The sequence below is a fragment of the Bubalus kerabau genome, chromosome 4 (genome assembly GCF_029407905.1).
Source record: "Bubalus kerabau isolate K-KA32 ecotype Philippines breed swamp buffalo chromosome 4, PCC_UOA_SB_1v2, whole genome shotgun sequence".
In the NCBI taxonomy this organism is placed as follows: Eukaryota; Metazoa; Chordata; class Mammalia; order Artiodactyla; family Bovidae; genus Bubalus; species Bubalus kerabau.
The window spans coordinates 156,059,345-156,081,804 of record NC_073627.1 but is presented as its reverse complement, the minus strand read 5'-3'; the positions used below and the strand labels follow the sequence as shown (position 1 = coordinate 156,081,804).

General features: G+C 52.3%; 1 protein-coding gene across 5 annotated transcripts in view; it reads left to right on the top strand.

The window, feature by feature from the left end:
• The window catches only part of SECISBP2 (SECIS binding protein 2), a 37,645-nt gene extending 26,768 nt beyond the window's left edge, over positions 1 to 10,877 (top strand). Inside the window, exons 9-13 of one of the 5 annotated variants that reach the window (XM_055579138.1) lie at positions 930 to 1,053; positions 1,657 to 1,877; positions 5,471 to 5,625; positions 5,950 to 6,142; positions 6,809 to 10,877. In XM_055579138.1, coding sequence (XP_055435113.1) covers positions 930 to 1,053; positions 1,657 to 1,877; positions 5,471 to 5,625; positions 5,950 to 6,142; positions 6,809 to 6,912 — 797 coding nt within the window. In that variant the 3' untranslated portion in view covers positions 6,913 to 10,877. The remainder of the gene's footprint in view (positions 1 to 929; positions 1,054 to 1,656; positions 1,878 to 5,470; positions 5,626 to 5,949; positions 6,143 to 6,808) is intronic. The other 4 variants (XM_055579137.1, XM_055579136.1, XM_055579134.1 and 1 more) reach the window with 4 other exon arrangements.
• The last annotated feature ends 11,583 nt before the right edge of the window (positions 10,878 to 22,460 follow it).

Genomic DNA, 22,460 nt, shown 5'->3' with positions numbered 1-22,460 from the left:
GGGAGTAACCATGTACACAGCCAATTGTCTGGCTTTTGCCCAGCCCCGGTCCCTGTGTGGTAAAAGCAAGTGGGCCTTGGGCCTTGGGAATGCAGACTTTTTCAGTGTCCTAACTTGACAGTAAGAGGACCTCCCTGTGAACAAGTGGAGCTTCTGGTGCCTCTGCTTTTCAGGGCTGTGAGATATAAAGGGGAGAAGCCCCTGATGTTGATGTGTATGATACTTGATGGTCCTTGCAGTTTGAAATGGCCATGAGAATTAACACCATTAACTGCAAAGCTGCTTGCCCACAAGTGTGTAAGACATGGTGTCATTCCAAAAAATGGGTTAAGTAAGCTTCTTATAGAACTGTCCTTTCAGAGCAGTACATAGATCATACCCAGTTCAGAAGCACAATGGCCTCCCAGTCCCCATGATTCTGGTCCAAGACCTCACCCCTGTCTGCAGTTCACCCATGAGCTTTCAGGCTTCATTCCAGTGGAATCTTACGTGTTGTTCTGGCTGGCAGTATGTCTGTGGCCTATAAAAGTAGTTCCTGATTGTCAGTGCGGCATAGCATTCAGGTGTACAAACATGCCAGGTGGCACATGGGTGTTGTGGGAGTTGCTACATGGGCTCCGTTAGAAGCAGAGATGCTGTGGCAGCTTGGGGTGTATATAAGAAGTGCGAGCACACCTCCTGCTGGCATTTTCCCCTTAAGCGCATCTCCAGCTTAAGTCCACTGCCATCCAGCCTAGTGGCCCCTGCCACACAGGCTGCCCAGGGTTTTATGAGCTGCACCTATGGGTGGCAGAGAGGCCAGCCGCTGAGTCTGGGTGTTCTGGCGATGCTTTTGTGGAGGCGCTGTCTCATTTCCTGCCCCAGACCCCTCAGTCTGTGCACCGAGCCCTGCGGGGGCCCTGCTGTAACTTCTTTCTCTGAAACTCCAGGGGAAACGAAAGAGTCTGTGTCCTGTGTTCCTGTGGTGGAGAGCAAATCAGAGGAGCAGCCGGGACCTGAGCCCCAGAAAGAGACAGAGGCCTGCCCCAAGATCCACAGCCGGCGGTTCAGGGAGTGAGTGAGCCGGGGCATTGGGCTCACTGTGGGACCTGGGGCACTGTGCTCACTCTGATCGTGGGCCTCGAGTTCTTTGCCCGCCATGCTCAGCACAGTAAAGCGGCCAGGCTGGGCCATGGTGTTGTGTCCTGGTGGAAGGTGGCCAGGACCTGGTCTTAACACATGCCAGGGCTACATAATCTGCTCATGAGGGATCTCTGTCCTCATTCCGTGATCCCAGAGGTGCCCTTGAACCCACTTTTGTGATTGGGAACGGGTAGTAAGGTGACAGCTCATGATCTGAGGTCCCTTTCTGTGTGTAATTTCTTAGGGTGCTCCACCTCTTTCCCTCCCACTTTTCTTCAGGGTAGACTCTGTAGATGTTTGTCTTCACGAGGAGAGGTGCCTGGGAGTGGCTGCCTGGGGGATGTGGGGCCCAGAAGTCTTTGTCCCTTGTGGTTGGGGGTGGGGAGGATGCCTCCATCCATCTTTTCTAAAATTCTGTCAGTCAGGAACCAAAGCATGATTTCTTGAGAGGAGCTGAACTGCCCACACCCTGGGAGCAGCATGCCAGACTGTCACAGCCAGAGGAAAGGTGACCGTGTCTAATGTCCCTTTCAGCTACTGCAGCCAAATGCTCAGTAAAGAAGTTGACGCCTGTGTTACGGACCTGCTGAAAGAGCTGGTTCGTTTCCAAGATCGTATGTACCAGAAAGATCCAGTCAAGGCTAAGGCCAAACGCCGACTTGTGTTGGGGCTAAGGGAAGTCCTCAAACATCTGAAGCTCAGAAAGTTGAAATGCATCATCATCTCTCCAAACTGTGAGAAGATACAGTCAAAAGGTAAGGGTACAATATGGTCCCTGGTGTGTGGCTCCTGTTGTGTGTACATGCCCTCTGGCCGCCACACCATCAGCCACTTGGGTTGGGGACCTTGGAAGTGCAGTTTGCTTCATTTTCTTTTAGTTGAGTTTTTTTTAATTCATTTTTAATTGGAAGATAATTGCTTTACAGTTTTGTGTCACACATCAGCATGAATCAGCCATAGGTATACGTATGTCCCCTCCCTCTTGAACCTCCTTCCACCTCCCACCCCAAACCATCCCACCAGTCTAGGTTGTCACAGAGCACCAGGTTGAGCTCCCTGCATCATACAACAAATCCCCACTGGCTGGCTGTTTTACATATTTGTTTCCAAAGTTCGTTGGCTCACCAAGTGATCACTCTGAGCAGCTGGGCCCCTGCAGTCTTCACGACTTTGCTCAGGCTGGCCCACGCGGACCAGAGAGGGTGTGTCACATCGTGCAGCGGGCCAGGTGCCGTGCTGCTTTCCTCGGAGCTTGGGGGCGTGGTCCCTCATACTGCAGGGATTTCGTGACTGGCAGCTAGGCAGTCCCTGCGTTGGGCTTTTCCTCCATGTGTGACTAACTCGTCTGTTCACTTACTAAAGGTGTGGGTTTGTCCAAGCCCTTCGCCATCTTACTGATGCTGGAAGGTTCGTTCTCTTTTTCGGCATGCTATGTGCTGGGTGAGGTGACCGACAGACGGATGTCTGACATCTCCCTGGCCCTCAGCTGACCCACTTTGTGTCCTCCTTGGGATGCGCAGTAGAGGGGCTGTTAGGAGCAGGATGCCATCACTCAGACGCTGGTCCTCCATCTTAGTCTCAACATTCAGACTCCTCCTCTGGTCCCATTGCTCTCTCCCATGGTGTAGAGTTCCACTTGGCTGGAACAGCACTTTCAGGGAACCAGTCCAGATCCCAGTGCTGAATCTTTCTGGTTGCTGTTTCCAGTCTGAACACTTGAGGTTTCCTGACTTGTCTGCAGCATCCACCAGCCCTTGGGCAGCAGCTGGACCTGCTCATGGCCAGCCCCATGGACTCATCCCCATCTTAGCTGGAGGCAGATCCAGTCCCTGCCGTTGGAAAGGGCTCTCAGGTTCGTCCCTTTGGTTGTACACCAGCGGTGTCCCAACCACAATCCCATGGCAGACGCTGGGCTTTACACGAATCACCCCTCAAGCTCTCAGCCAGCTGCCTGGCCCCACCCTTAAAGTAGTGGGTGCTGCAGGCATTCTGCAGCTCCTCCTCTGGGGCCATTCCAGCTCTGTGCCTCCCATGCAGCTGTCATCCTGGGGATGTGTCTTCTGGTGGGCTGTGGTGTTTGTTGGCTCTCACATACTCCCTTGTCTTGGGGCGTGTGCATCCCCCCGTCAGTGGCATGAGAAAAAATGTCGGGACATCTAGAAGATGGTGCTTGAAATCCAGTCTTTCCAATTTCTGACCTTTGTTTCTTTTCTCCCTCCTCTCTGGAAGCTTGTAGGAACTTCCCTGTGCCCAGGGTTCTGAGAGGTGGGACGGCTTACAGGCAGTGCTCAGTCCTGGGACACGCTGCAGGGTTTGTGCTCTGAATCTCCCTCCTGTTGGTCCTCTCTCGGTTCCCCCTAGAACTGTGTTGCTCGGATGCTGGGTCTCCTGCACTGTCATCTATCCCATCCATGTATTTACCATGAAGTGATGGGACCGGATGCCATGATCTTAGTTTTCTGAATGTTGAGTTTTAAGCCAGCTGTTTTACTCACCCTCATCAAGAGGCTCTTTAGTTCCTGTTCACTTTCTGCCATTAGAGTGATACCATCTGCATATCCAAGGATGGGTGTGCATTTGAGAAGTTGTTCTTTTCTTTTGAAAGAAGATTAGGTAATCATATGTAATTAGGTACCAGGTGATAAGAGACCTTAGATTTTTTCTTTCTCCTGTAGATGTATGTTCCCTCAGGAAGTGATCAGTCTGCAGAGGAACCGGGGTGGGGTCACACTGCCTCTAGGGGCCACTGTAGCCCCCACAGGCGGGCATGCCGCTTCCTCCCAGCCTCCCCCGGTCTTCGGGTGATTCTGTTAGCATTTTCTTGTGAGGCAAGGCTGAGCATCTTGTTTAAGGGCTTGGCATTTTCTGTGAATTGTTGATTATTTGCCCATTTGTCTTTCAGGATGTCAGTCTTCTATATTCACATATGCTTTTTTTTTTTTTAATAATAAGAGCCACTTTGGTTAAGAATTATGAATGTTTTTCCAGTTTGTCATGTGCCTGTTTTTCTTTAAGCCTCTTTAGCCATTCAGAGATTGGGTGTGTATGTTTTTTATTCTTGTTTTTATTGCATCTAGGTTTTATGTTGTTATTCAACCTTCTTACTCCAGGGTTATTAATTTTTTTTTAATTCAGTTTTTTTCCTTGTTCTTCTGTGTTTTCATTTTTATTTATTTAGGTAGAATGCATTTCAGTCTGAGATGGATTTTTGCAGAGATTGTCTCTTTGCACCTTCTGTGCTTCAGGGGACTCTTGCCAGCCTGCTTAAGTGCCACACATTCGGGTGATTTCTGGGCCTTCATTCTGTCACCCTGTATCCCATAATTTATATTCTTATAGTTCTATAGCAAGCCTTAATATCTGGAAATGCTGGCCTGACATTAATTTCCTTTTTCAAAAGGCCATTCTCATTTTGTGTTTTTTGTATTTCTCAAAAAAAGTCCCACTTAGAGTAAGTTACAGTATAAAAAGTTTGAGGTTAACATAGCATTGACATATGATCATATTGGTTTGTTCCATTCAAGAGCATAGATGCCTTTGGCTTAGATTTTCTTTTGTGTTTCACTGGCATGTTGAGGCTGCTTTGTAAATCACTCACATTTCTTGCCACATTTATCCTCACCTTTTGTGGCCTTTGGTTGCACTTGTACGTGGAATCACCTCTCCCATCCAGCGTTCTCTAGCTGGCTGATGTTTGCACGTATATGGATGGTTTCTATGTTACTTATGCACGGATGCCCAGATGTGATTCTCTTGTTGGTAACAGCTTGTCGGTGTTGCTGGTTTCTGACTCTGTGTGAGCATCACTCACACACAGCTTCTTCACCCTCTCTGCCTGTAGTGCCACCCCTCCCCTCCCCACCTTCTTCCTGCCAGGCTGTGTCTCACTGGGAGGCAGGGTAGGATAACTCAGGGACCTCCCTGGGCTCTGGGTTTCCATCTTTTTAAGTGGGTACCACCTCCCCTCTTAGGGTTTTGTGAGGATATAGGAGCCAATCCACCCAAGGCCATTAGACCCAGACTGGCACACCGTATTCAGCAAACATGTCTAAGGCTTTCTTGTCCCGTTTCACACAGCGCCAGCTGCTGGCTTGATGTGGACGTATTTTATACTGATTTATTGCTTTAGAAGTGTCTCTTGAACAGTTGATTTCTTCCATGTGGCCAAGAGTAACAGTGTACTTCCACCACAGCGACTGGCTTTCCCAGTGAAACCTGGCCTGGGGCACTGGCTTGAGTGAGGAAGTAGCCGGGAGTGTCAGCCTCCATTGGGAAAAGCTCTGGCAGCCAGTTTCGCCAGTGCGCTCCTGGGATGCCTCCCCTGTCATTTCCCTTGTCTTCCGAGCAGGTGGGCTAGACGACACCCTGCACACCATCATTGACTACGCCTGTGACCAGAACATCCCCTTTGTGTTTGCTCTCAACCGCAAAGCTCTGGGGCGCAGCCTGAACAAGGCTGTCCCCGTCAGTGTGGTGGGCATCTTCAGCTACGACGGGGCCCAGGTGAGGCGGGGAGGGGGTTCTGGCCTGTCTTGCCCTGGGAGGGAGTCAGGGGGGACGGTGGTTGTCTGCACTTCACTGGCTGAGTAGGCCTGAGCTCCAGGGGCCCCAGTCTTGAAAGCGGTAACCTCGGTGGCCTGGTTTCCTTAAAAACCCAGAAGTGTGATTCCAATTTCGCTCTGGGCTTACTGGTGTCACAGAGGAGCCTCAGGAAGGCCTGAGGGCAACACCCCTGGTACATAGGCGGGCATCCACCCCCCTTTCCCTGTAGAGGGTGCCTTCGCCAGTTTGCAGGTGACCTCACTTGTACTCTGGTTTCTGCTCAAGGACCAGTTCCACAAGATGGTGGAGCTGACGATGGCGGCCCGGCAGGCCTATAGGACTATGCTGGAGAACACACGCCAGGAGCTGCCGGGCGAGCTTGGGCCCTGCGCCCCCGCCAGCCCGCCCAGTCAGAGCCCCAGCTGCCCTGTGGAGGACAGCCCCTTGGCCCCCACTGAGAAAGAGGAGCCACACTACAGTGAGTGCTGGGGGAATGGAGTTGGGGCCCATCGTCCTCTAGGTCTTCATTGATGCCGATTGAACAGGGTGCCCAGGAGAGTGGCATGGCCACTGTGGCAAAACTAGCTGCAGAAGGCCTTGTTAAGCCCCAGCCCTTGTTTAAGAGGTGGTCTCAGATGTGGGAGGGGAGGGCTGGTCAGTGGGTGTCCCAGACAGAGCTTCCTTGGGTCACATGGCACCCAGAGGGCAGCTGTGCAGACAGCTGGATCCCTGGTGGGTGGTTTCAAGGCCGGCATGCACCAACCTGCTTGATCCTGTTCGCGAGGGGGAGGTTGCAGTTGGGGATTTTTGCTTGAGTCCTTTCCAGGCCCCACTTCGGGAGCCAGTTTGCTGGGCAGGCTGTGTGCTGCTTGCTTTCCAAGAGACTTCCCTGACTATGGTGGCTCAGATGCTAAACAGTCCGCCTCAATGCAGGAGACCTGGGTTTGATCCCTGGGTCGGGAAGATTCCCCTGGAAAAGGAAATGGCAACCCACTCCAGTACTCTTGCCTGGAGAATCCCATGGACAGAGGAGCCTGGTGGGCTACAGTCCATGGGGTCGAAAAGAGTTGGACACAGCTGAGCGACTAACACTTACGCTGGCTGACCCTGCCTGTCTGTTTGTGGTGTGCTTTCTTGTTTCCAGTTCAAGTCTGGAGAAACCATGTGGAAGCGTACAGTCGGTGTGCCCTGGAGCTGGAGGAATCGCTGGAGGCTTCAACCTCTCAGATGATGAACTTGAATTTATAACAAGAGTTCGTTCCTGTGTGTTTGTGTATTTGAGGTGGGGGTGGGGGGTTGAAAGACTTTGGGGCCTTTTTCTTCTTCTGTTTTTCGTTGACTTACTTGTGTTGTATATGGCTGTTCAACCGGGGGAGTAACCAGCAGTGTTTGTAGCTGTCCAAGAGCTGCGAGTCCTGCGGAAGGGCACTCGGTAAGCTGGCGGAGACCCTCTCACAAAGCCTTGGGATGCAGCCTCGGCTCTCTGAGCACAGTATGAGTCTGGAAAATGCTGGACAAGGTGGTACTCAGAGTACTCTGCTGCTGTGGAACCTCTCTCCATTGCAGGACCGCTGAACCGAGTTGGTTTGTGGAAAGCAGCGGCGGGCTGAGGCGATGTGGCTTGGAACGCGGAGTAGTTCCACCCCATGTTCCCAGTCCCGGTGACCCGCACAGCCCTGCAGAAGCTGTGCGGGTGGGGTACAGGGAATACTTTTCTCAGGTTATGGCTTTTTAGCCAGAAGATGTGGGGATACTTGGAGGGTCTGCTAAAATGAGCCTCAGAAGGAAAATCAGTTCTCTAACCTGTGACCTTTTGACATGAATATTCCTTTTATTGTTTATTTTTCAAAGAAATGATTTTGAAGTTCCTAAATCTCAGTTTTGATAATTTACAAATACTTTCTTTCTTTTGTAAATGAACATATTGCGAATGTGGTTTCTTAGAGGCCGAAGGATAGAAGTTTACTTCCATATTTTCCTGTAAGTAAGAGGGCTTATTTATTTTGAATAAAGAGTGATTATTTAATTTCACTGGAGACTGGTCACCTTGGTCTAATCAGCGCTTCCCTACATCCTGATCTGTATTTTGGGGGCACTCTTCTTTAAACTGAAGGGGACCGAGGAGGAAGAGGTTTGCTGCGCTCCTGTCTCTTGGATCTCGAAGGTGGTGACTGTGAAGTCTCCAGCCCTTAGAGCTCCTGTTGCTGGACCCGCCTTGGCCCAGCCTGCTGGCGAGCTGGTCACGTGAGAAATGGCGGGATCAGACTTGCACTGCTTTGTATTTGTCATGCAAGCAAGGTATCTTGTGGGCTTTGCCAGTGCTGTTAGTTGAATTGAGTCATGGCAGATGTACTTTTGTGAGTGAGTGGCCTGTGGGAAGCAAAATAATGTGAAGTAATGAGTTGGAAGGGCATCCCGCATTCTTTACCATAGTGGTAAAGAATCTACTTGTAATGCAAGAGATGCAGGAGACAAGGACTCAATCCCTGGGTTGGTAAGTTCCCCAGGAGGAGGAAATGGCATCCTATTCTACTAATCTTGTGTGAAAAATCCCATGGACAGAGGAGCCTGGTGGCCTATAGGCCATGGGGTCAAAAAGAGTTGGACATGACCGAGTGATTGGAGCACAGCACAGTGAGTTGGAAAGAGCCTGCTGTGGCCAGGGCTGGCGGCGAGGTAGAGGTTGTCTGTGTAAAGTACCAGTCTGTCTTTTCATCTGTCGTTCCCAGTGAGTACCCGGCTCCCATACACTTTCTGAGCTGTTTCAATGAGGAACATGCGATCTGGTCCAGCAAGCCCTCCATCCGGGCACAGGTTTCTCCCTCAGGGCCACCAGAAGGAACAGCAGCAGGGAGGGTCCCCGCCCCACTGTCCCCATCAACTGTGGTAGGTTTGAAAATAGATTATTTGAGAGTAAAGGTTCCATAATGAACTTACAGGCAGAAAGTTAACTTTTCAGCTGTATTCAGCAGTCTAGAACTATAAAACTGATACATTAAAAAAAAAAAACAGACCCACATTAAAAAGTCTCTGCTAGAGATGCAGGTTGTCTGTCTAGATCCCCGAGGCCTCTGGGTCTGTGGTGGTCAGATTAGCTGAACAAAGTAGGTGGGTTTTAACATCACATTAAGCTGCTGAGAGGGTTTGCTTCTCGAGTGACTTACCGCTGGGCTCCCCTGGCGGCCAGGGCATGGTGTCACTTTCTTGGCAGAGGCCACTGCCGCAGGTGACACAGTGACCTCTCTCTGCTGATGGCACCGCGGGAAGCAGGCAGGCTTCCGAGTACAGACACTCTCATGGAGCAAACGTTTCAGTGGAACTCTTTTATTTTTTTCCCACAGTTCAGAGAATCAGAACTCATCCTCATAACTACCTTTCCCACCAGAACCCTGCATGCTGATATTACAATAACGGCAAGCGTCTGTTCCGATCCTAGCACCAAGGAGAAGGCCCTGCCCATAGAGCAGAGGAACCACCGCACATGAGACCCACAGCAAGAGCGGATGGATGTTGTACCAAAAGTCTTGTCACAGTGCATCGTGGGTGATCTGTGATCCAGCTCGGCCTCTGCTAACAAGGTGGACTGACAGCTCGGTGGCAACTAGGATGACTCTGACCCCCAAACCAGCCATCCTCAGAAGCCTTGTTCACAATGGGTCCTGGAGGTGACTGGCTGGAAACGTGTGCTGCTCTTGAACAAAGGCACCCAGCTTCAGAACAAGGGGTCTGGAAACAGGCTGTGGTCATAAGGCTGAGGAGATGTCCATTTGCTAGGGTCATGAGAAGTACCACTTAATTTAACAGATTTTAGTTTTGTGATAGGTGAGCATTCCACTAAAAGCAGTCATTCTGCAAACAGTGCCTATAAGGTTCCAGGCTGAGCAGCCTCGGCCGCCACATTTACACACAGCAGTCTCCAGGTGCAGTGTGAGTAACTTGGGGACCCCATAGCACTTGGACAGAGTAGCCTCATTAGACCCGTACTGCTGTGAGCAGGGTGACCGGGACCCAGGAGACGCAGACCTGCTGGCTTTTCCATCAGACAGGCTCAACACCTGGGCCATGGCTGCAAGTGGATAGGTGCACACTTGGAGCTTTAGGAAGCAGGCTCTGACATTAGTGAGTAATAACACAGTCTCCCATCCAAGTTAGCGCCTGAGTTTGGACCTCAGCACTCAAGGTTTAAGGCAAATTCTGGTCATCTGGAGCCTTGTCCTTCCTGCCTTGTCTCCTAGAGATGAGCAGCTGAGTGTGAAGGGGGCTCCAGAGCAGTAAAACCAGCAGTCACAAGAGCTGAGCTAACACTGGGCTGTGTGAAGGACGACCCATTGCATGACATGAAAGTAACTCAGACGTGTGGAGTGTAACAACAGTGCTTCTGGAAAAGGACCCGTCACGCACACTGCTGTCTTAACCAGAGTTCCTGTCTATAGCCTGTTAACCTTGGTTTCCTGCTCCTGCCAGACAGGCCATTCTGTCCCATCTAAGTACCTAATTAAAACAGACGTTCTGGCTGCTGCCGCAGGCCCCCTCAGGGCTCCGTGTTTTCTGCTGTGCAACCCGAAGAGCTGTGTACAGTGGACAGGGAGCTCACTGCCCTGAGGCCTCTGGGGCTGCGTGTCGGGTGGCAGCACGGTCAGCCCGGTCAGCACGGCTTCCTGTGGCTAGAATGCGTCCTGGTTACAGCTTTCCTGAAAGAACACCATGGACTTCAGTTCTTGGTATAACAGAAAAGCCTGGAACCTGCTTCCCATGTGCTCCCTGGGGGGGTCCAGGGTCCTGCAGGAGGGAAGCCTGGGCCTACTAAGCTCTGGGCTAGGGGTCAGGGTGACCGTGGGAGGCTTCTTGCTGGAAGCAGCTGGCCCCACCTAACTGTGGTTTCTTCTAAGAGCCCCCTTTCCCTCCCCCCAGGCCGGAGGGCGACAGGTAGAAGGGGTGTGGGTTTCAGAAAGCACAACTGCTTGGTGGGCCAGCAGGAAGCACATGGGCCCTCTGGCAGGATAGGCCCCCAAGAGGGACAGCTGTCATCCCAGACCCCTGCCCTCCCTCATGCCTGGCCACGTACCCACGCCTTCCTCCAGCTCTGCATCATGCGGTCGTGCTCCCCAACCACGGCCCTCCAGCTGGCGAGCTCTCTTGTCCACCTCTCCTGCTGGGTCGCCTCTGCAAGATAGAGGGGGTGCTCCAGATCTCAGCTTCCAGACCTTCATGGCCCCCGGGGTGGGGGCCCCCCTCTAGCCACAGAGGCCGTGCTGAGAGCTGAGTGACACCTCTCTGCTGGGCTGAGCCGAGTGGGCTTGTGAAAGTGAAGTTGCTCAGTCATGTCCGACTCTGCGACCCCATGGACTGTAGCCTACCAGGTTCCACCATCTATGGGATTTTCCAGGCAAGAACACTGGAGTGGGTTGCCATTTCCTTCTCCAGGAGATCTTCCTGACCCAGGGATTGAACCCGGGTCTCCCGCATTGTAGGCAGACGCTTTACTGTCTAAGCCACCAGGGAAGTCTTGTTTACTCCTCGGGCCTTCCTTCACTTCCTGGCTGTGGGGGCTTCCCCAGTCATGTCCCCTGCCTGCTGTTCCAGGCCCACCAGCTCCCATGGCAGCTGCTCCCCAAGGCCACACTGCCCCTGTCCCCCACATCTCACTGGCACCTTTGGTGCCGCCAGGAGAGGGGCTAACTCCCCACACTTCATAGGGCACTGCAACTCATCCTGGCAGGCTGGGGCTGCTGCCCCCTCCCTCGAGGGAGATTGGTTGCCAACATTCGGAAGCCAGCTTGGTCACTAGGGCTGGCATCCTGTTACATCACCTGGCACTCACTCCACACCTCCTTGGCGTGTGTGTGATTACTTGACTTACGGATACAAGGTCACAATTTGTAAGGCACTTGTTTTCAGTTGCTAAGTCATGGCCGACTTCACAACCCCATGACTTTCACGCCAGGCTTCTTGGTCCTCCACTGTCTCCCATAGTTTTCTCAAATTCATGTCCATTGAGCCAGTGATGCTGTGTAACCATCTCAACCTTTCACAAGATTATTCATTTTATCTTGACAGCAACAGCCAAGGGCATTTTACAGAAATGAAAGGAATGGAAGTTCTAGGTGGGAGAGAATATCTGTCATTTCCTTTTCCCTGGTAATTCCCACTCAAAAGACAAGACCTTTTAAAATATGCACATTTACATATAAACTCCATCTTGAAAATGGATGAAGAACAGGAGAGGAAGCTGAAAAGCTGGGAGTTGAGAAACAGAGGGACCAGTGGAAACAGCCTCGGTAGAACGCTGAGGCAAGCATGCAGGGTCCAAGGCCGGTGGCAGTGGGGAGGCGGTCGGGACCTTGGGGGCTGAGACAGGGCAGGCTTGCAGGCTGCTTACAGGCTGTGCACTCCTGCACAGCCCCCAGGCCCTAACCACTTTGCACAGCCGGGATGCTGCCCTCCGTCTGCTCCTGAAGACTGGTGGTCTTGGAGAACTCGGGCCTGGGGGCCTGGGCAGTACCTGCACTGAAGGCAAACCAGATGCTGGGCTTACGGACTAAATGATGAGGCCCCAGCCTCTTGCCAACCGGTGTCCTCACTGGTAACCCAACCTGAGCCATGTGGGCTTAGCTGGAGCCCCTCCATGTGACAGTGGCAGGGTGCAGGGCAGACCGACTCCCTAGTGCACGTAGGAACTGCCTGGAGAACTTGAGATGCCCCTGGGACTTGGGAGGGGCTCTGCATTTCTAAGGAGCTCCCAGGTAGACAGATGCTGCCCATCCAAAGGCCACACCTTGGGTAGATGATTATCAAGGGTCCCAAGACTTCGGAGGGAAACAGAACCATCAAAAAAGGGACAGCTGAGAGGGAAAAGAACTGGAAAATCCTCTCAATAACCTTAGAAAGGGGAGACGATACTACATCCATGAGACGAGATGAGACGAGAATGCAGTCATGACAACAGAATGAAAACCTCTGAGTGGTGTAAGTGTGACGGACAAAAATTCAGCAGGTGAGAAAGAGAAAGTTGAGGAAAGCTAACAAGTAGAGGTGACAGGATAGAGAAGATGGACAGAGGCCAGGCCAAGTAGCCCAGGATGTAGGAGAGCAGTTTCATGGAGACAGGAAATGAGAAAGGTAAGTGCTGAATACTTCTGACAGTTGAAGAGCAGAGGCTACCATGTGTAAGGGGTCTAGCCAGGCACTGATTGACACAGTGCTCAGCAAGACGATGGTCACATGGGGTCACAGGGAGGCCCTCAGGAGCAGAAGACAGAGCCAGCATCACACACTGGGGAATGATTTTCACATCAGAATTGTCCATCCCGCTGGACTCAAGTGTGAAGATGGAGAAAAGACATAGGCTCTCAAAATGCTGTCTTCCCCCAGACACTCTGGGTGTGCCAGAAGAAACACTTTAGAGAAAAACGGAGAAAGTCAAAGGAACACCAGAAACAGGTCATGAGACCCAATACCAGGGGAAGGGACTCTCCAGCCTCAGCAGGAAGGGCTAGAGGCACAGGGCTCCTGGTGCAGACGGTCTGGGGAGCTGACAGCAGGGGGGACCCAGTGTGTCTGTGCTAATCAGGGATTTCACTGCAGAGTCTGGGTGGCAGTAATGACAAGTACGAACCAAGCAAAACAGCAACTGAGAAAAATGGACTGGTTCAAAACCAGGAAAGGAGTATGTCAAGGCTGTATTGTCACCTTGCTTATTTAACTTCTTTGCAGAATACCCTGATAGCTCAGTTGGTAAAGAATCTGCCTGCAATGCAGGAGACCCCGGTTTGATTCCTAAGTTGGGAAGATCTGCTGGAGAAGGGAAAAAGCTACCCATTCCCCTATTCTGGCCTGAAGAACTCCATGGACTATAGTCCATGGCGTCACAGAGTTGGACAGGATTGAGTGACTTTCACTTTCATTTGGGATTCCCTGGTGGCTCAGACAGTAAAAGAGTCTGCCTGCAATGCAGGAGACCCGAGTTTGATCCCTGGGTCAGGAAGATCCCCTGAAGAAGGAAGTGGCATCCCACTTCAGTATTCTTGCCTGGAAAATCCCATGAACAGAGGAGCCTGGGGGCCTACAGTCCATAGGGTCACAAAGAGTCGGGCACAACTGAGCAACTTCACTTTGCAGAGTTCATCACACGAAATGCTGGGCTGCATGAATCACAAGCTGGAATCAAGACTGCCAGGAGAAATATCAATTACCTCAGATATGCAGATGATACCATCCTAAGGGCAGAAAGAAGAGGAACTAAAGAGCTTCTTGAAGATGAAAGAGGAGAGTGAAAAAGCTGGCTTAAAATTCAATATTTAAAAAACTTAAGATCATGGCATCTGGTCCCATCATTTCTGGCAAACAGATGGGGAAAAAGCAGAAGCAGTGACAGGTTTTATTTTCTTGGGGCTCCAAAACCAATGGATGATGACTGCAGCCATGAAATCAAAAGACGCTCCTTGGAAGAAAAGCTATGACAAATCTAGATCGCATATTATAACGCAGAACCATCCCTTGCTGACAAAGGTCTGTATAGTTAAAGCTATGGTTTTTCCAGTAGTCATATATGGATGTGAGAGTTGGACCATAAAACTGAGCAAAGAACTGACGCTTTTGAACTGTGGTGCTGGAGAAGACTCATGAGAGTCTTTGGACAGCAAGGAGATTAAACCAGTCAATCCTAAAGGAAATCAGTCCTCAATACTCATTGGAAGGACTGATGCTGAGGTTAAAACTCCAATACTTTGGCCACCTGATGAGAGGAGCTGAATCATTGGAAAAGACCCTGATGCTGGAAAAGATTTAAGGCAAAAGGAGAAAGGTGCAGCAGAGGGTGAGATGTTTTAGATCACTGACTCACTGGACATGAATCTGAGCAAACTTCAGAAATACTGAAGGAGCAGGGAGCCTAGCATGCTGCAGTCCATGGGGTCATAAAGAGTCAGATCTGACTTAGCAACTGAACAAGAAAAACAACAATAAACCAAGCAAACAAGGATCAGCACAGTGGTTGGTTATGTGGGAAACAGAAGTACAGAAGGGGAAGTCGTAACAGAGTTGTTATCTGGCCATACAGAGTTGGCCATCCTTATAATGTAACAGAGTCTAATATTGGGAGGACGGGATTGGCAGCCTGCATGCGTGCGTGTGTGCTCATGGGCACAGGTGTGATTGCGTGCAGGTAGGTACACACAGGCATGCCGTTGGGAGATAAGACAGTGAAAAAGTAACTTTCTCTTTTCATGAAAGCCGATAGGTAATCCCCAGACTGAAATGTCCCCATGCAAGCCTGCTTGCTGCTCAAGGGACAAGGGCAAACTGAAGCTCACTCACCGAGCCTGGTCACGGTGACGCGCACCCTGGAGGTCTTGTTCCCGGCCCAGGAGAGCGCAGAGCAGCGGTACTCAGCGCTGTCCCGGAGGGCGTCTCGCAGCCAGCTGAGCACGAGGGCCCTGCCATCGGGCAGTGCATGGGTCTGCGTGGGCACACACACCTCCAGCTCGCGCCCGTTCTTCTCCCAGAGGAAGTGAACATCTGCAGGACCTGGGGATACACAGACCATCTTCACCCCTGGGACCCGCACTAGGGGTCAGGGGAACTACTCTGATATGGGAGGCAGGGGGTGGGGGCTTCCCAGATTAGGGGCCTCGTCCCAGCTGGTCCCAAAGTGACAGGACAGCTTTCTCCTAAGTCTCTGTCCTTTCCCTGGAGGTGGTTCCCCACTGTGGTCCCCAGGGAGCAAAGGGGTACAAACACTTCACCACCTCGTGCCCTGTAGCTCCCTGCTCCTTGACCTTGCTCGGGCACCCTTGCATGGCCGTGTCCCCCGGGACACACACACAGGGCCATCGGAGTGAACCTCCTTTTCCTTTCTTGCTGGGCTGTGCACCCCCGTGACATGCCTGGCGGCTGTGCTCTGGAGAGGGTGTCTATTCCACACAGGGGGTCTGGGCCTGGGAAACTCATGCGCCCACCTGGCCCTGATGCCCCCACCTTTGGCCTAAAGCTCTGCCCCTGCAAGCCTGCTCCCTCTCCCTGGGGCATCGGGAGGTCAGAGCTGCCTGCCCCTTGGGGCCTGGCTGGGCCTCCACGACCAGGGGTGGGACTGCCACCAGGAGCTCCTAGGAGCACCAGGGTGCTGAGAAGGGCTGACAGCCCTGTCTGTAAGACAGGCTTGTCTTACAGAATAAGGACTTGGAGGAAAACGGACTGGAGGTGGAGAAGGGCCCAGGCCGAAGCCCCCTTCCTGAAGCAAGCCAGGGTTCCGTGCACCATCACCCCCAGATCCCATGCTCATTACAGAGAGGCTGATGGGTGTGGGCCTTGGAGACCAATGTGTGGAGAGCCTGGGGCAAAACTGGGCTCTGGCCCCAAGGCTGGAATCAGCCTCACTCAGCACAGCACCTCCTGGATGGGGCCCCCCGTTCCCCTGTATAACGTGCGGCTGGGTGAGCCCAGGGTTTCAGGCTTCACCCTGGGCCCCAACGGCTGTGCTGAGTCAGGCCCACCTCCCATCCCTACTCAAGAACAAGCCAGGGCATCTCCCCAGCATCTAAGACACCGGCTTCCACTCTAATGTAGGCCAAAGGCAGGACAAGTTCCGACTGAAACACCCAGTCAGCACCCAGGCTCCTTCCTGGGGTGTGTGCAGACCCTGTGGCTAAGCTGAGCTGCAACAGAGCACAGGACAGGCCAGGCGTTAGACAGCAGCAGCTGCTGCCTACCCCAGGCACCTGAGGGGCTCAGAGCCGGGTAGGAGAGGGAGGCAGGCCCTGCTCCCTGAGGGCTCTGGGGGAAACCCATGGCCTCTGTTCCTGCTGCTCCCAGTAACGGAGCAGGGGGCCGTGCTGAGGACATTCCCCCCACTGCCTGTGCCAGATGAGCACCCCAACCATGTGGACCGGGGGCCCTTCTGGCCTCCTTGCCCAGGGACCTAGCTCCCTGACAAATGCCTGCTATTCCATGTCGATTGTACCACCCTGGGCAGGCAGGTGGGCAGGTCAGAGTCTGACCTAGACCAGAGCAACCCTGCCTGATCACAGTCCTGCCTGAGAATCAGCTTTCAAGAGCTCAACTCCATCTGAGGTGCCCACCAACCTGGGAAGGACATAATAAAACATTTCACACAGGATGGTCAGGAGTACCAGGACTACATCTATCTGTGGCTGGAGTTCACCGAGCAGGAAAATCCAACGACAGAGCCGAAGGATTAAAAAACCTGCACGAAGACAACAGGCATCTGGGTGTGTGTGTGAGTGGGGGCGTGTGTGCACGCTGGCGGCTGGTGCAGACGGCTGGCTGAGACATTTCTCTGTCACATGCTGGGCTTTTTACAAGGGGAGAGAGAAAATGAGACCTTTGATGGACTCCTAGTGAGTCAGGTCCCCGTGTGACCCTCCCGGGGCCTATTCACCTTTGACCCGCCACATTCAGGATCCTCAAAGATGTGATTTGATTCTGCTCTTTATACTTCCCTGAAGTTTCAAATCCACTACAACAAGCTAATATTCCTTCTAGAATAAAACAGAATGCTATGTGGAAGAAAGACACGAGCCACAGGCTCTGGAGGGAGTTCTGAAAGGTGTTCAGCAGCGATTCACACGGCAGCTCCCTGCCGTACTGGTCCCATGGGGACCGTGGGTCTGTTCACTTGTTTTCTGTGTGGAATTGTTGGTGTTTTGTTCTGTCACCATTGTATGTGTGCTCAGTCGTGTCTGACACTTTGCGACCCCATGGACTGTAGCCCGCCAGGCTACTCTGTCCATGGGATTCTCCAGGCCAAGAATACTGGAGCGGGTTGCCATGTCCTTCTCCAGGAGATCTTCCTGACCCAGGGATCAAGCCTGCATCTCTTGTATCTCCTGCATTGGCAGGCAGCTTCTTAACCACTGAGCCAACCGGGAAACCATAATTTGGTACAATATACATTTTTGTATGCAGAACATTTTGTACCCTACCCACAGATAACTCTATACTCTTATTTTCAGATATGCATACTTACACATATATGCAGATCACACGTACAGGTACACACACATGTGTCTGCGACATCTGCTGGGTGCCTGCCTCCCTTTAACTGAAGGCACTTGGTGACACCATGCTTCATTTAGTCATTCCCCTGCTGGTGGGCAACTTTGTGTGGTCTAACTCTAAAAGCTGATACTCATGAGCCATGACTGATCAAAAATGCAAAGACTTCTCAGAACAGACAGTGAGGTTGGTTGTCATCTCCTCGCCCTGCCCAATGGTGACACGCACTGAGTCCCCAGGACGGGGGCCCCAAACGTGGGTCACAGGAACCTCGGATAGGTCCTCCTGACCGATGCTGAGACAAAGACCCCAGGTGGCCTGAGCTGGGGACAATGCATCCCCCTGAACCATACAGGCCAGGACCTCTCAGGAGCCAAATTCTCCTTAGACCCACAGTCGTTGGGGCACAAACAACATGAAAATCACTCCCACATGCACCTTTACAGTGAGTATACCAGGAAGAACCATTAAATGTTCTCTAAATGGGGATTTAACCGTGTCAAGTACTAAAAATGTTAAAATACTTACATTCCATTTATTCTTTTTTAAAAAAACTATCCAACACATTCTGAATGCAGAAGAGATTAAAGAGAGAGGGAAAGCAACAGTTAAAACCGGTCAGCAGGGCCAACACATGATGTCAGTGGGGACCTGGGGCAGCAAGCCAAACTCACCTGCCCTGTCTCCCAAGGGCCTGCTACCCGGAAATTTGGGGTGCTGGGCCCATCCCTCATAGCCACCGTGGGCTGGGGCCAGCGGCAGTTTCGGGTCCCAGCCCCCACTTCAGGTTTGTGGGACTGTTGGCTCCGCCCTGACCCCACCCTGTCCAAGGAAACCGCTAGGCACAGTTAACTGTGGGTATGTTTTAGTTGCTCAGTCGTGTCCAACTCTTTGCGACCCCATGGACTGTAACCCGCCAGGCTCCTCTGTCCATGGGGTTTTCCCAGCAAGAATACTGGAGTGGGTTGCCATTTGTTCTCCAGTATACACCACTGTGTGACAAAACCAGAGCTCCTCTGAGCAATGGCCCCTTCTTGAGGGAAGCCGACCTTTACCTTCACCCTTCACCTTCTAGAGGTGAAGGGCCTGAGAGCCCCCAGCTGGAGAGGGGTGTAAGATCACCCCAAGTCACCAGGCCATATCCTGTGCAGCTCCAGGCATGCCCCTCCCTGTGCTCAACTCTGACTCTGGGGCCAGCTCACCTCCCATGCTCACGCCAAGTCCTGCAAGCTACTGGACGGCCAGGTGCCCCCATAGGGGTGCTGTTCTGGTCTCTGAGCACCCAGAGGCTCTGAGTACGCACCAAGGATGCTCACTCTGGATTCCCCTGCGTGGCTCAGAGTCCGCATGTGGGTGTGTGCTCAGTCACTCAGTCATGTCTTTGGGACTCTTTGGGACCCTATGGGCTGTAACCCGCCAGTCTCCTCTGTCTATGGGGATTCTCCAGGCAAGAATACTGGAGTGGGTTGTCATGCCCTCCTCAGAGGATCTTCCTGACCCAGGGATCAAACCCATTGTCTCCTGCATTGGCAGGCGGATTCTTTACCACTGAGTCACCTGGGAAGCTCTCCAGAGTCCACGAGAATCCCATGGACAGATAAGCCTGACGGGCTACAGTCCACGGGGAGGCAAAGAGTCGGACACAACTGAGTGACTAAACGACAGCAAAACTTTCTGTGTGTATATACATGCATGTGCAAGCACATGATTTGCACCGACATGCATACGGACACATCACCAATCGCTGTGATCTGCACAAGCTTGCCTCGTTTGACTGTGCTTTGCTGTATCACACTTTGCAGAGATTATGTTTTTTACAAATCAAAGGTGTGTGGCAACCCTGCATTGAGCAAGTTGATTGGTGCCATTTTTTCCAACAGCATTTGCTCACTTCCTGTCTGTGTATCACACTTTGGTAATTCTCACTTCACTTTATAAACTTTTTCATTATCATTAATATAATAATTGTATGGTGACTACGACTGGTGATCTTTGATGTAAGTGCCTCAGCTTGCTGAAGGCTCAGATGACCATTAGCATTTTTAAATTAAGGTACATAGTGCTTACTCCATTCTTAATAGACTATAGTATAGTGTAAATGTAACTTTTAAATGTACTGGAAAAGGAAAAAATTCATGCAACTCACTTTATTACAATAGTTGCTGTATTGCGATGGGTCTGAATCTGAACTTGCCACACCTCCGAGATGTCCCGCATCTTAATCTGTATTTACAGGCAAAATGAAATGAAATGTGCTCACATGCACACAGTGGAAGATCTCTTTGCTTATCTGTTCTAATTTTGCCACAAGAGCATGGATTTTTTCAGATAAGCAGAACACGACTACATGCCTTCGGGATTTCTCCAGCTCAGAACCCCTTTTCTCCATTTATCGGTATTTTCCTAACTCCTAACTTTCAAACAGAAGACAGCCAGCAGGTAGGAGAACCACCCCCAAACCCAGAATTCATCTTCCCCACATTCAAGCCTCAAGGCCTTTGAATAGAAGCACGGCCACAAGGCACAGTTGTGCAGAGTGCTCTGCACCAAACAGAAACACATGCATACACGGGTGTCTGCATACATGTTCATGCAAGAACACATAGACATACAGGCACACGTGTGCACACAGAGATATGTCAGTACAGAAAGCACACACATGGACCTATGTACACATACACATATCAACATACAGACGCTCAAGCACACACACATTCCACCAGCATAATCTGGAGATGCAGAGAAGACAGTGAGCAGAGAAGCCCCTCACAGTCACTCAGTTGTAAGGCTGTGCTCACTGTGAGAAGCTGACCTGGCCTTAGCTGGGCCAGTGCTCCAGCCACCGTGGCACGGTTTGATAAGCCCAGCTCCGCAGTGACACCCAGGCCAAGGCCAGGTGGGAGCAGCCTGGACAGGGAGGTGCCCGCAGGTGGAGGCAGGAGCTGACACCTGTGCAGAGCCAAAGTCTGCACTGGCTGCTTGAGCTCCGGTGCCTGCCACCACTTGCGGCAGGAGCTATCCAGGGTTGCTGCCTTTTTAAACACCGTGCACTTGAACACCTGCACTGTACCGGGAACCAGCGTGGGCTTGTGGGCTAGATTTAGGAGAAAAGGGCAACACCCGCCTAGATCTGGATGTATCATGGGGGGTACCCAACCCAGCCACCTGCAGCAGGAAAAGCCTGCGGACAGGGCCCAAGCACGGCCTCAGACAGAGGAGAGGCGCTCTCGTCCACTCCGCCCCTCACCAGCAGGTTGCCCTCGGGAAGGGGAGGTCCCTGAGCGGAGACCAAGCGTAACTGCTCCATTGAGGGGTGGGCCCTCACAGGCTATCTGTGGGGATCCTGAGGCCTGCGTCTGTCAGCACGGAGCCTGGAGACAACCAGCACCCACTGCCAAGGAGGTTCCCCAGCGTGGCTGTGGAGGATGCTGCCACTGCGGCCCGGGCCAGGGAGGGCTGAAGCAGTTCCCCAGCGCCTACCTGAGGAGTCAGGGCTGAGAGCAGCACTCAGGTGACCTGGGGCCACACAGACCCATCCCTCGCAGGTCTGTTTGCAAGCATCTCCTTCGTGGACAGCTTCCCTGTCCACTGCCTAGGGCGCACGCGGAGCCCCCAGTGGCTACAAGTGCAGGGTCACAGTGGACACAGCCACTTGAAGGCTCGTGAGCCAACCCACAGGGAAGTGGGCAGCAGCTTAACACTTCCCACCGCTTGCTTAAATTCTCCAAACAGTGAAAAAAAAAAAAATGAGATTTGCTTTTCCTCCTGAGTTTATTCTTGAGCAGGCCTGGAGTATGCTGTGTGTTTTCTCTGTAGCTACTAATGAGTCAGAAGATGGCAGCGGGGAGACCTGGCCACCAAGCACTGCCCAGAGCCCCCAGGGGACACACTCGGCCCAGAGGCGTGGCTGACACCCCATCTCGGTGTTGTCCAGCACTGAGCCAACACCGCCTATAGCTCAGGGCACACTAGACTTGACACCTGTTCTGCGTTTAAACATCTCGAAGCAAATTGTTAAAACAGTTCCCAATCTGGAGGCTCTAAAGTTCAGTTTTTAAATCTCCAGATGCCACGTCTATGAAACCCAAATTGTTAGCCAACACAGAAGTAACCTTATATACCAGTAACTGGCAAGCTTCAGCTCGAGTTTGTAAATAAATTTGGGCGTGTGGCCATGCCCACCCATCGGCAGCTTTCAGGTTACAAAAGAAGAGCTGAGTAGTTGTGACAGAAACCATGGCTTGTGAAGCCCTAGAGTTTGGCCCTTCATGGAAAACACTGGTTGAACCCTACGGTCCATAGGAACAGCTCCAGGGTCACGGTTAAGTGTCGCTGGAGATTACCGGAGGGGTGCAGTAAGGAAGGCAGTGCTCCTGGAGGAAGTCCCCTCCACCCCCACCTGGACAGGTGCCCTGCTCACCTGTGGCCTGGCAGAAGAGATGGAAGGTCCCCAGGGCATGCACGTGCTGGGCTTGGTCGCTGAGGAAGGGCGGCAGCAAGGTGACCTGCAGGCGGCTGTCAGGCCCTGGGCCCGAGGCGGGCCAGGGGCTTCGGGGAGAGGAAGATGAGTCGGGGCCCATACAGGACAGGGAAGAGGACCCCGGAGGAGGGAAGGGCAGAGGAGATGAGGCTGCGAGACAGAGGACAGAAAAGAGAGAGGGCTCTGAGGAGAAGTCATCAGGAGTGCACCGCATGCCAGGGAAGGAGAATGAAGCACAGGAGAGAAAAGGGGCCCAGGCCACGCGGGGAGGCGGCAGAGGAGCCGCAGAGAACCACGTCCCCGC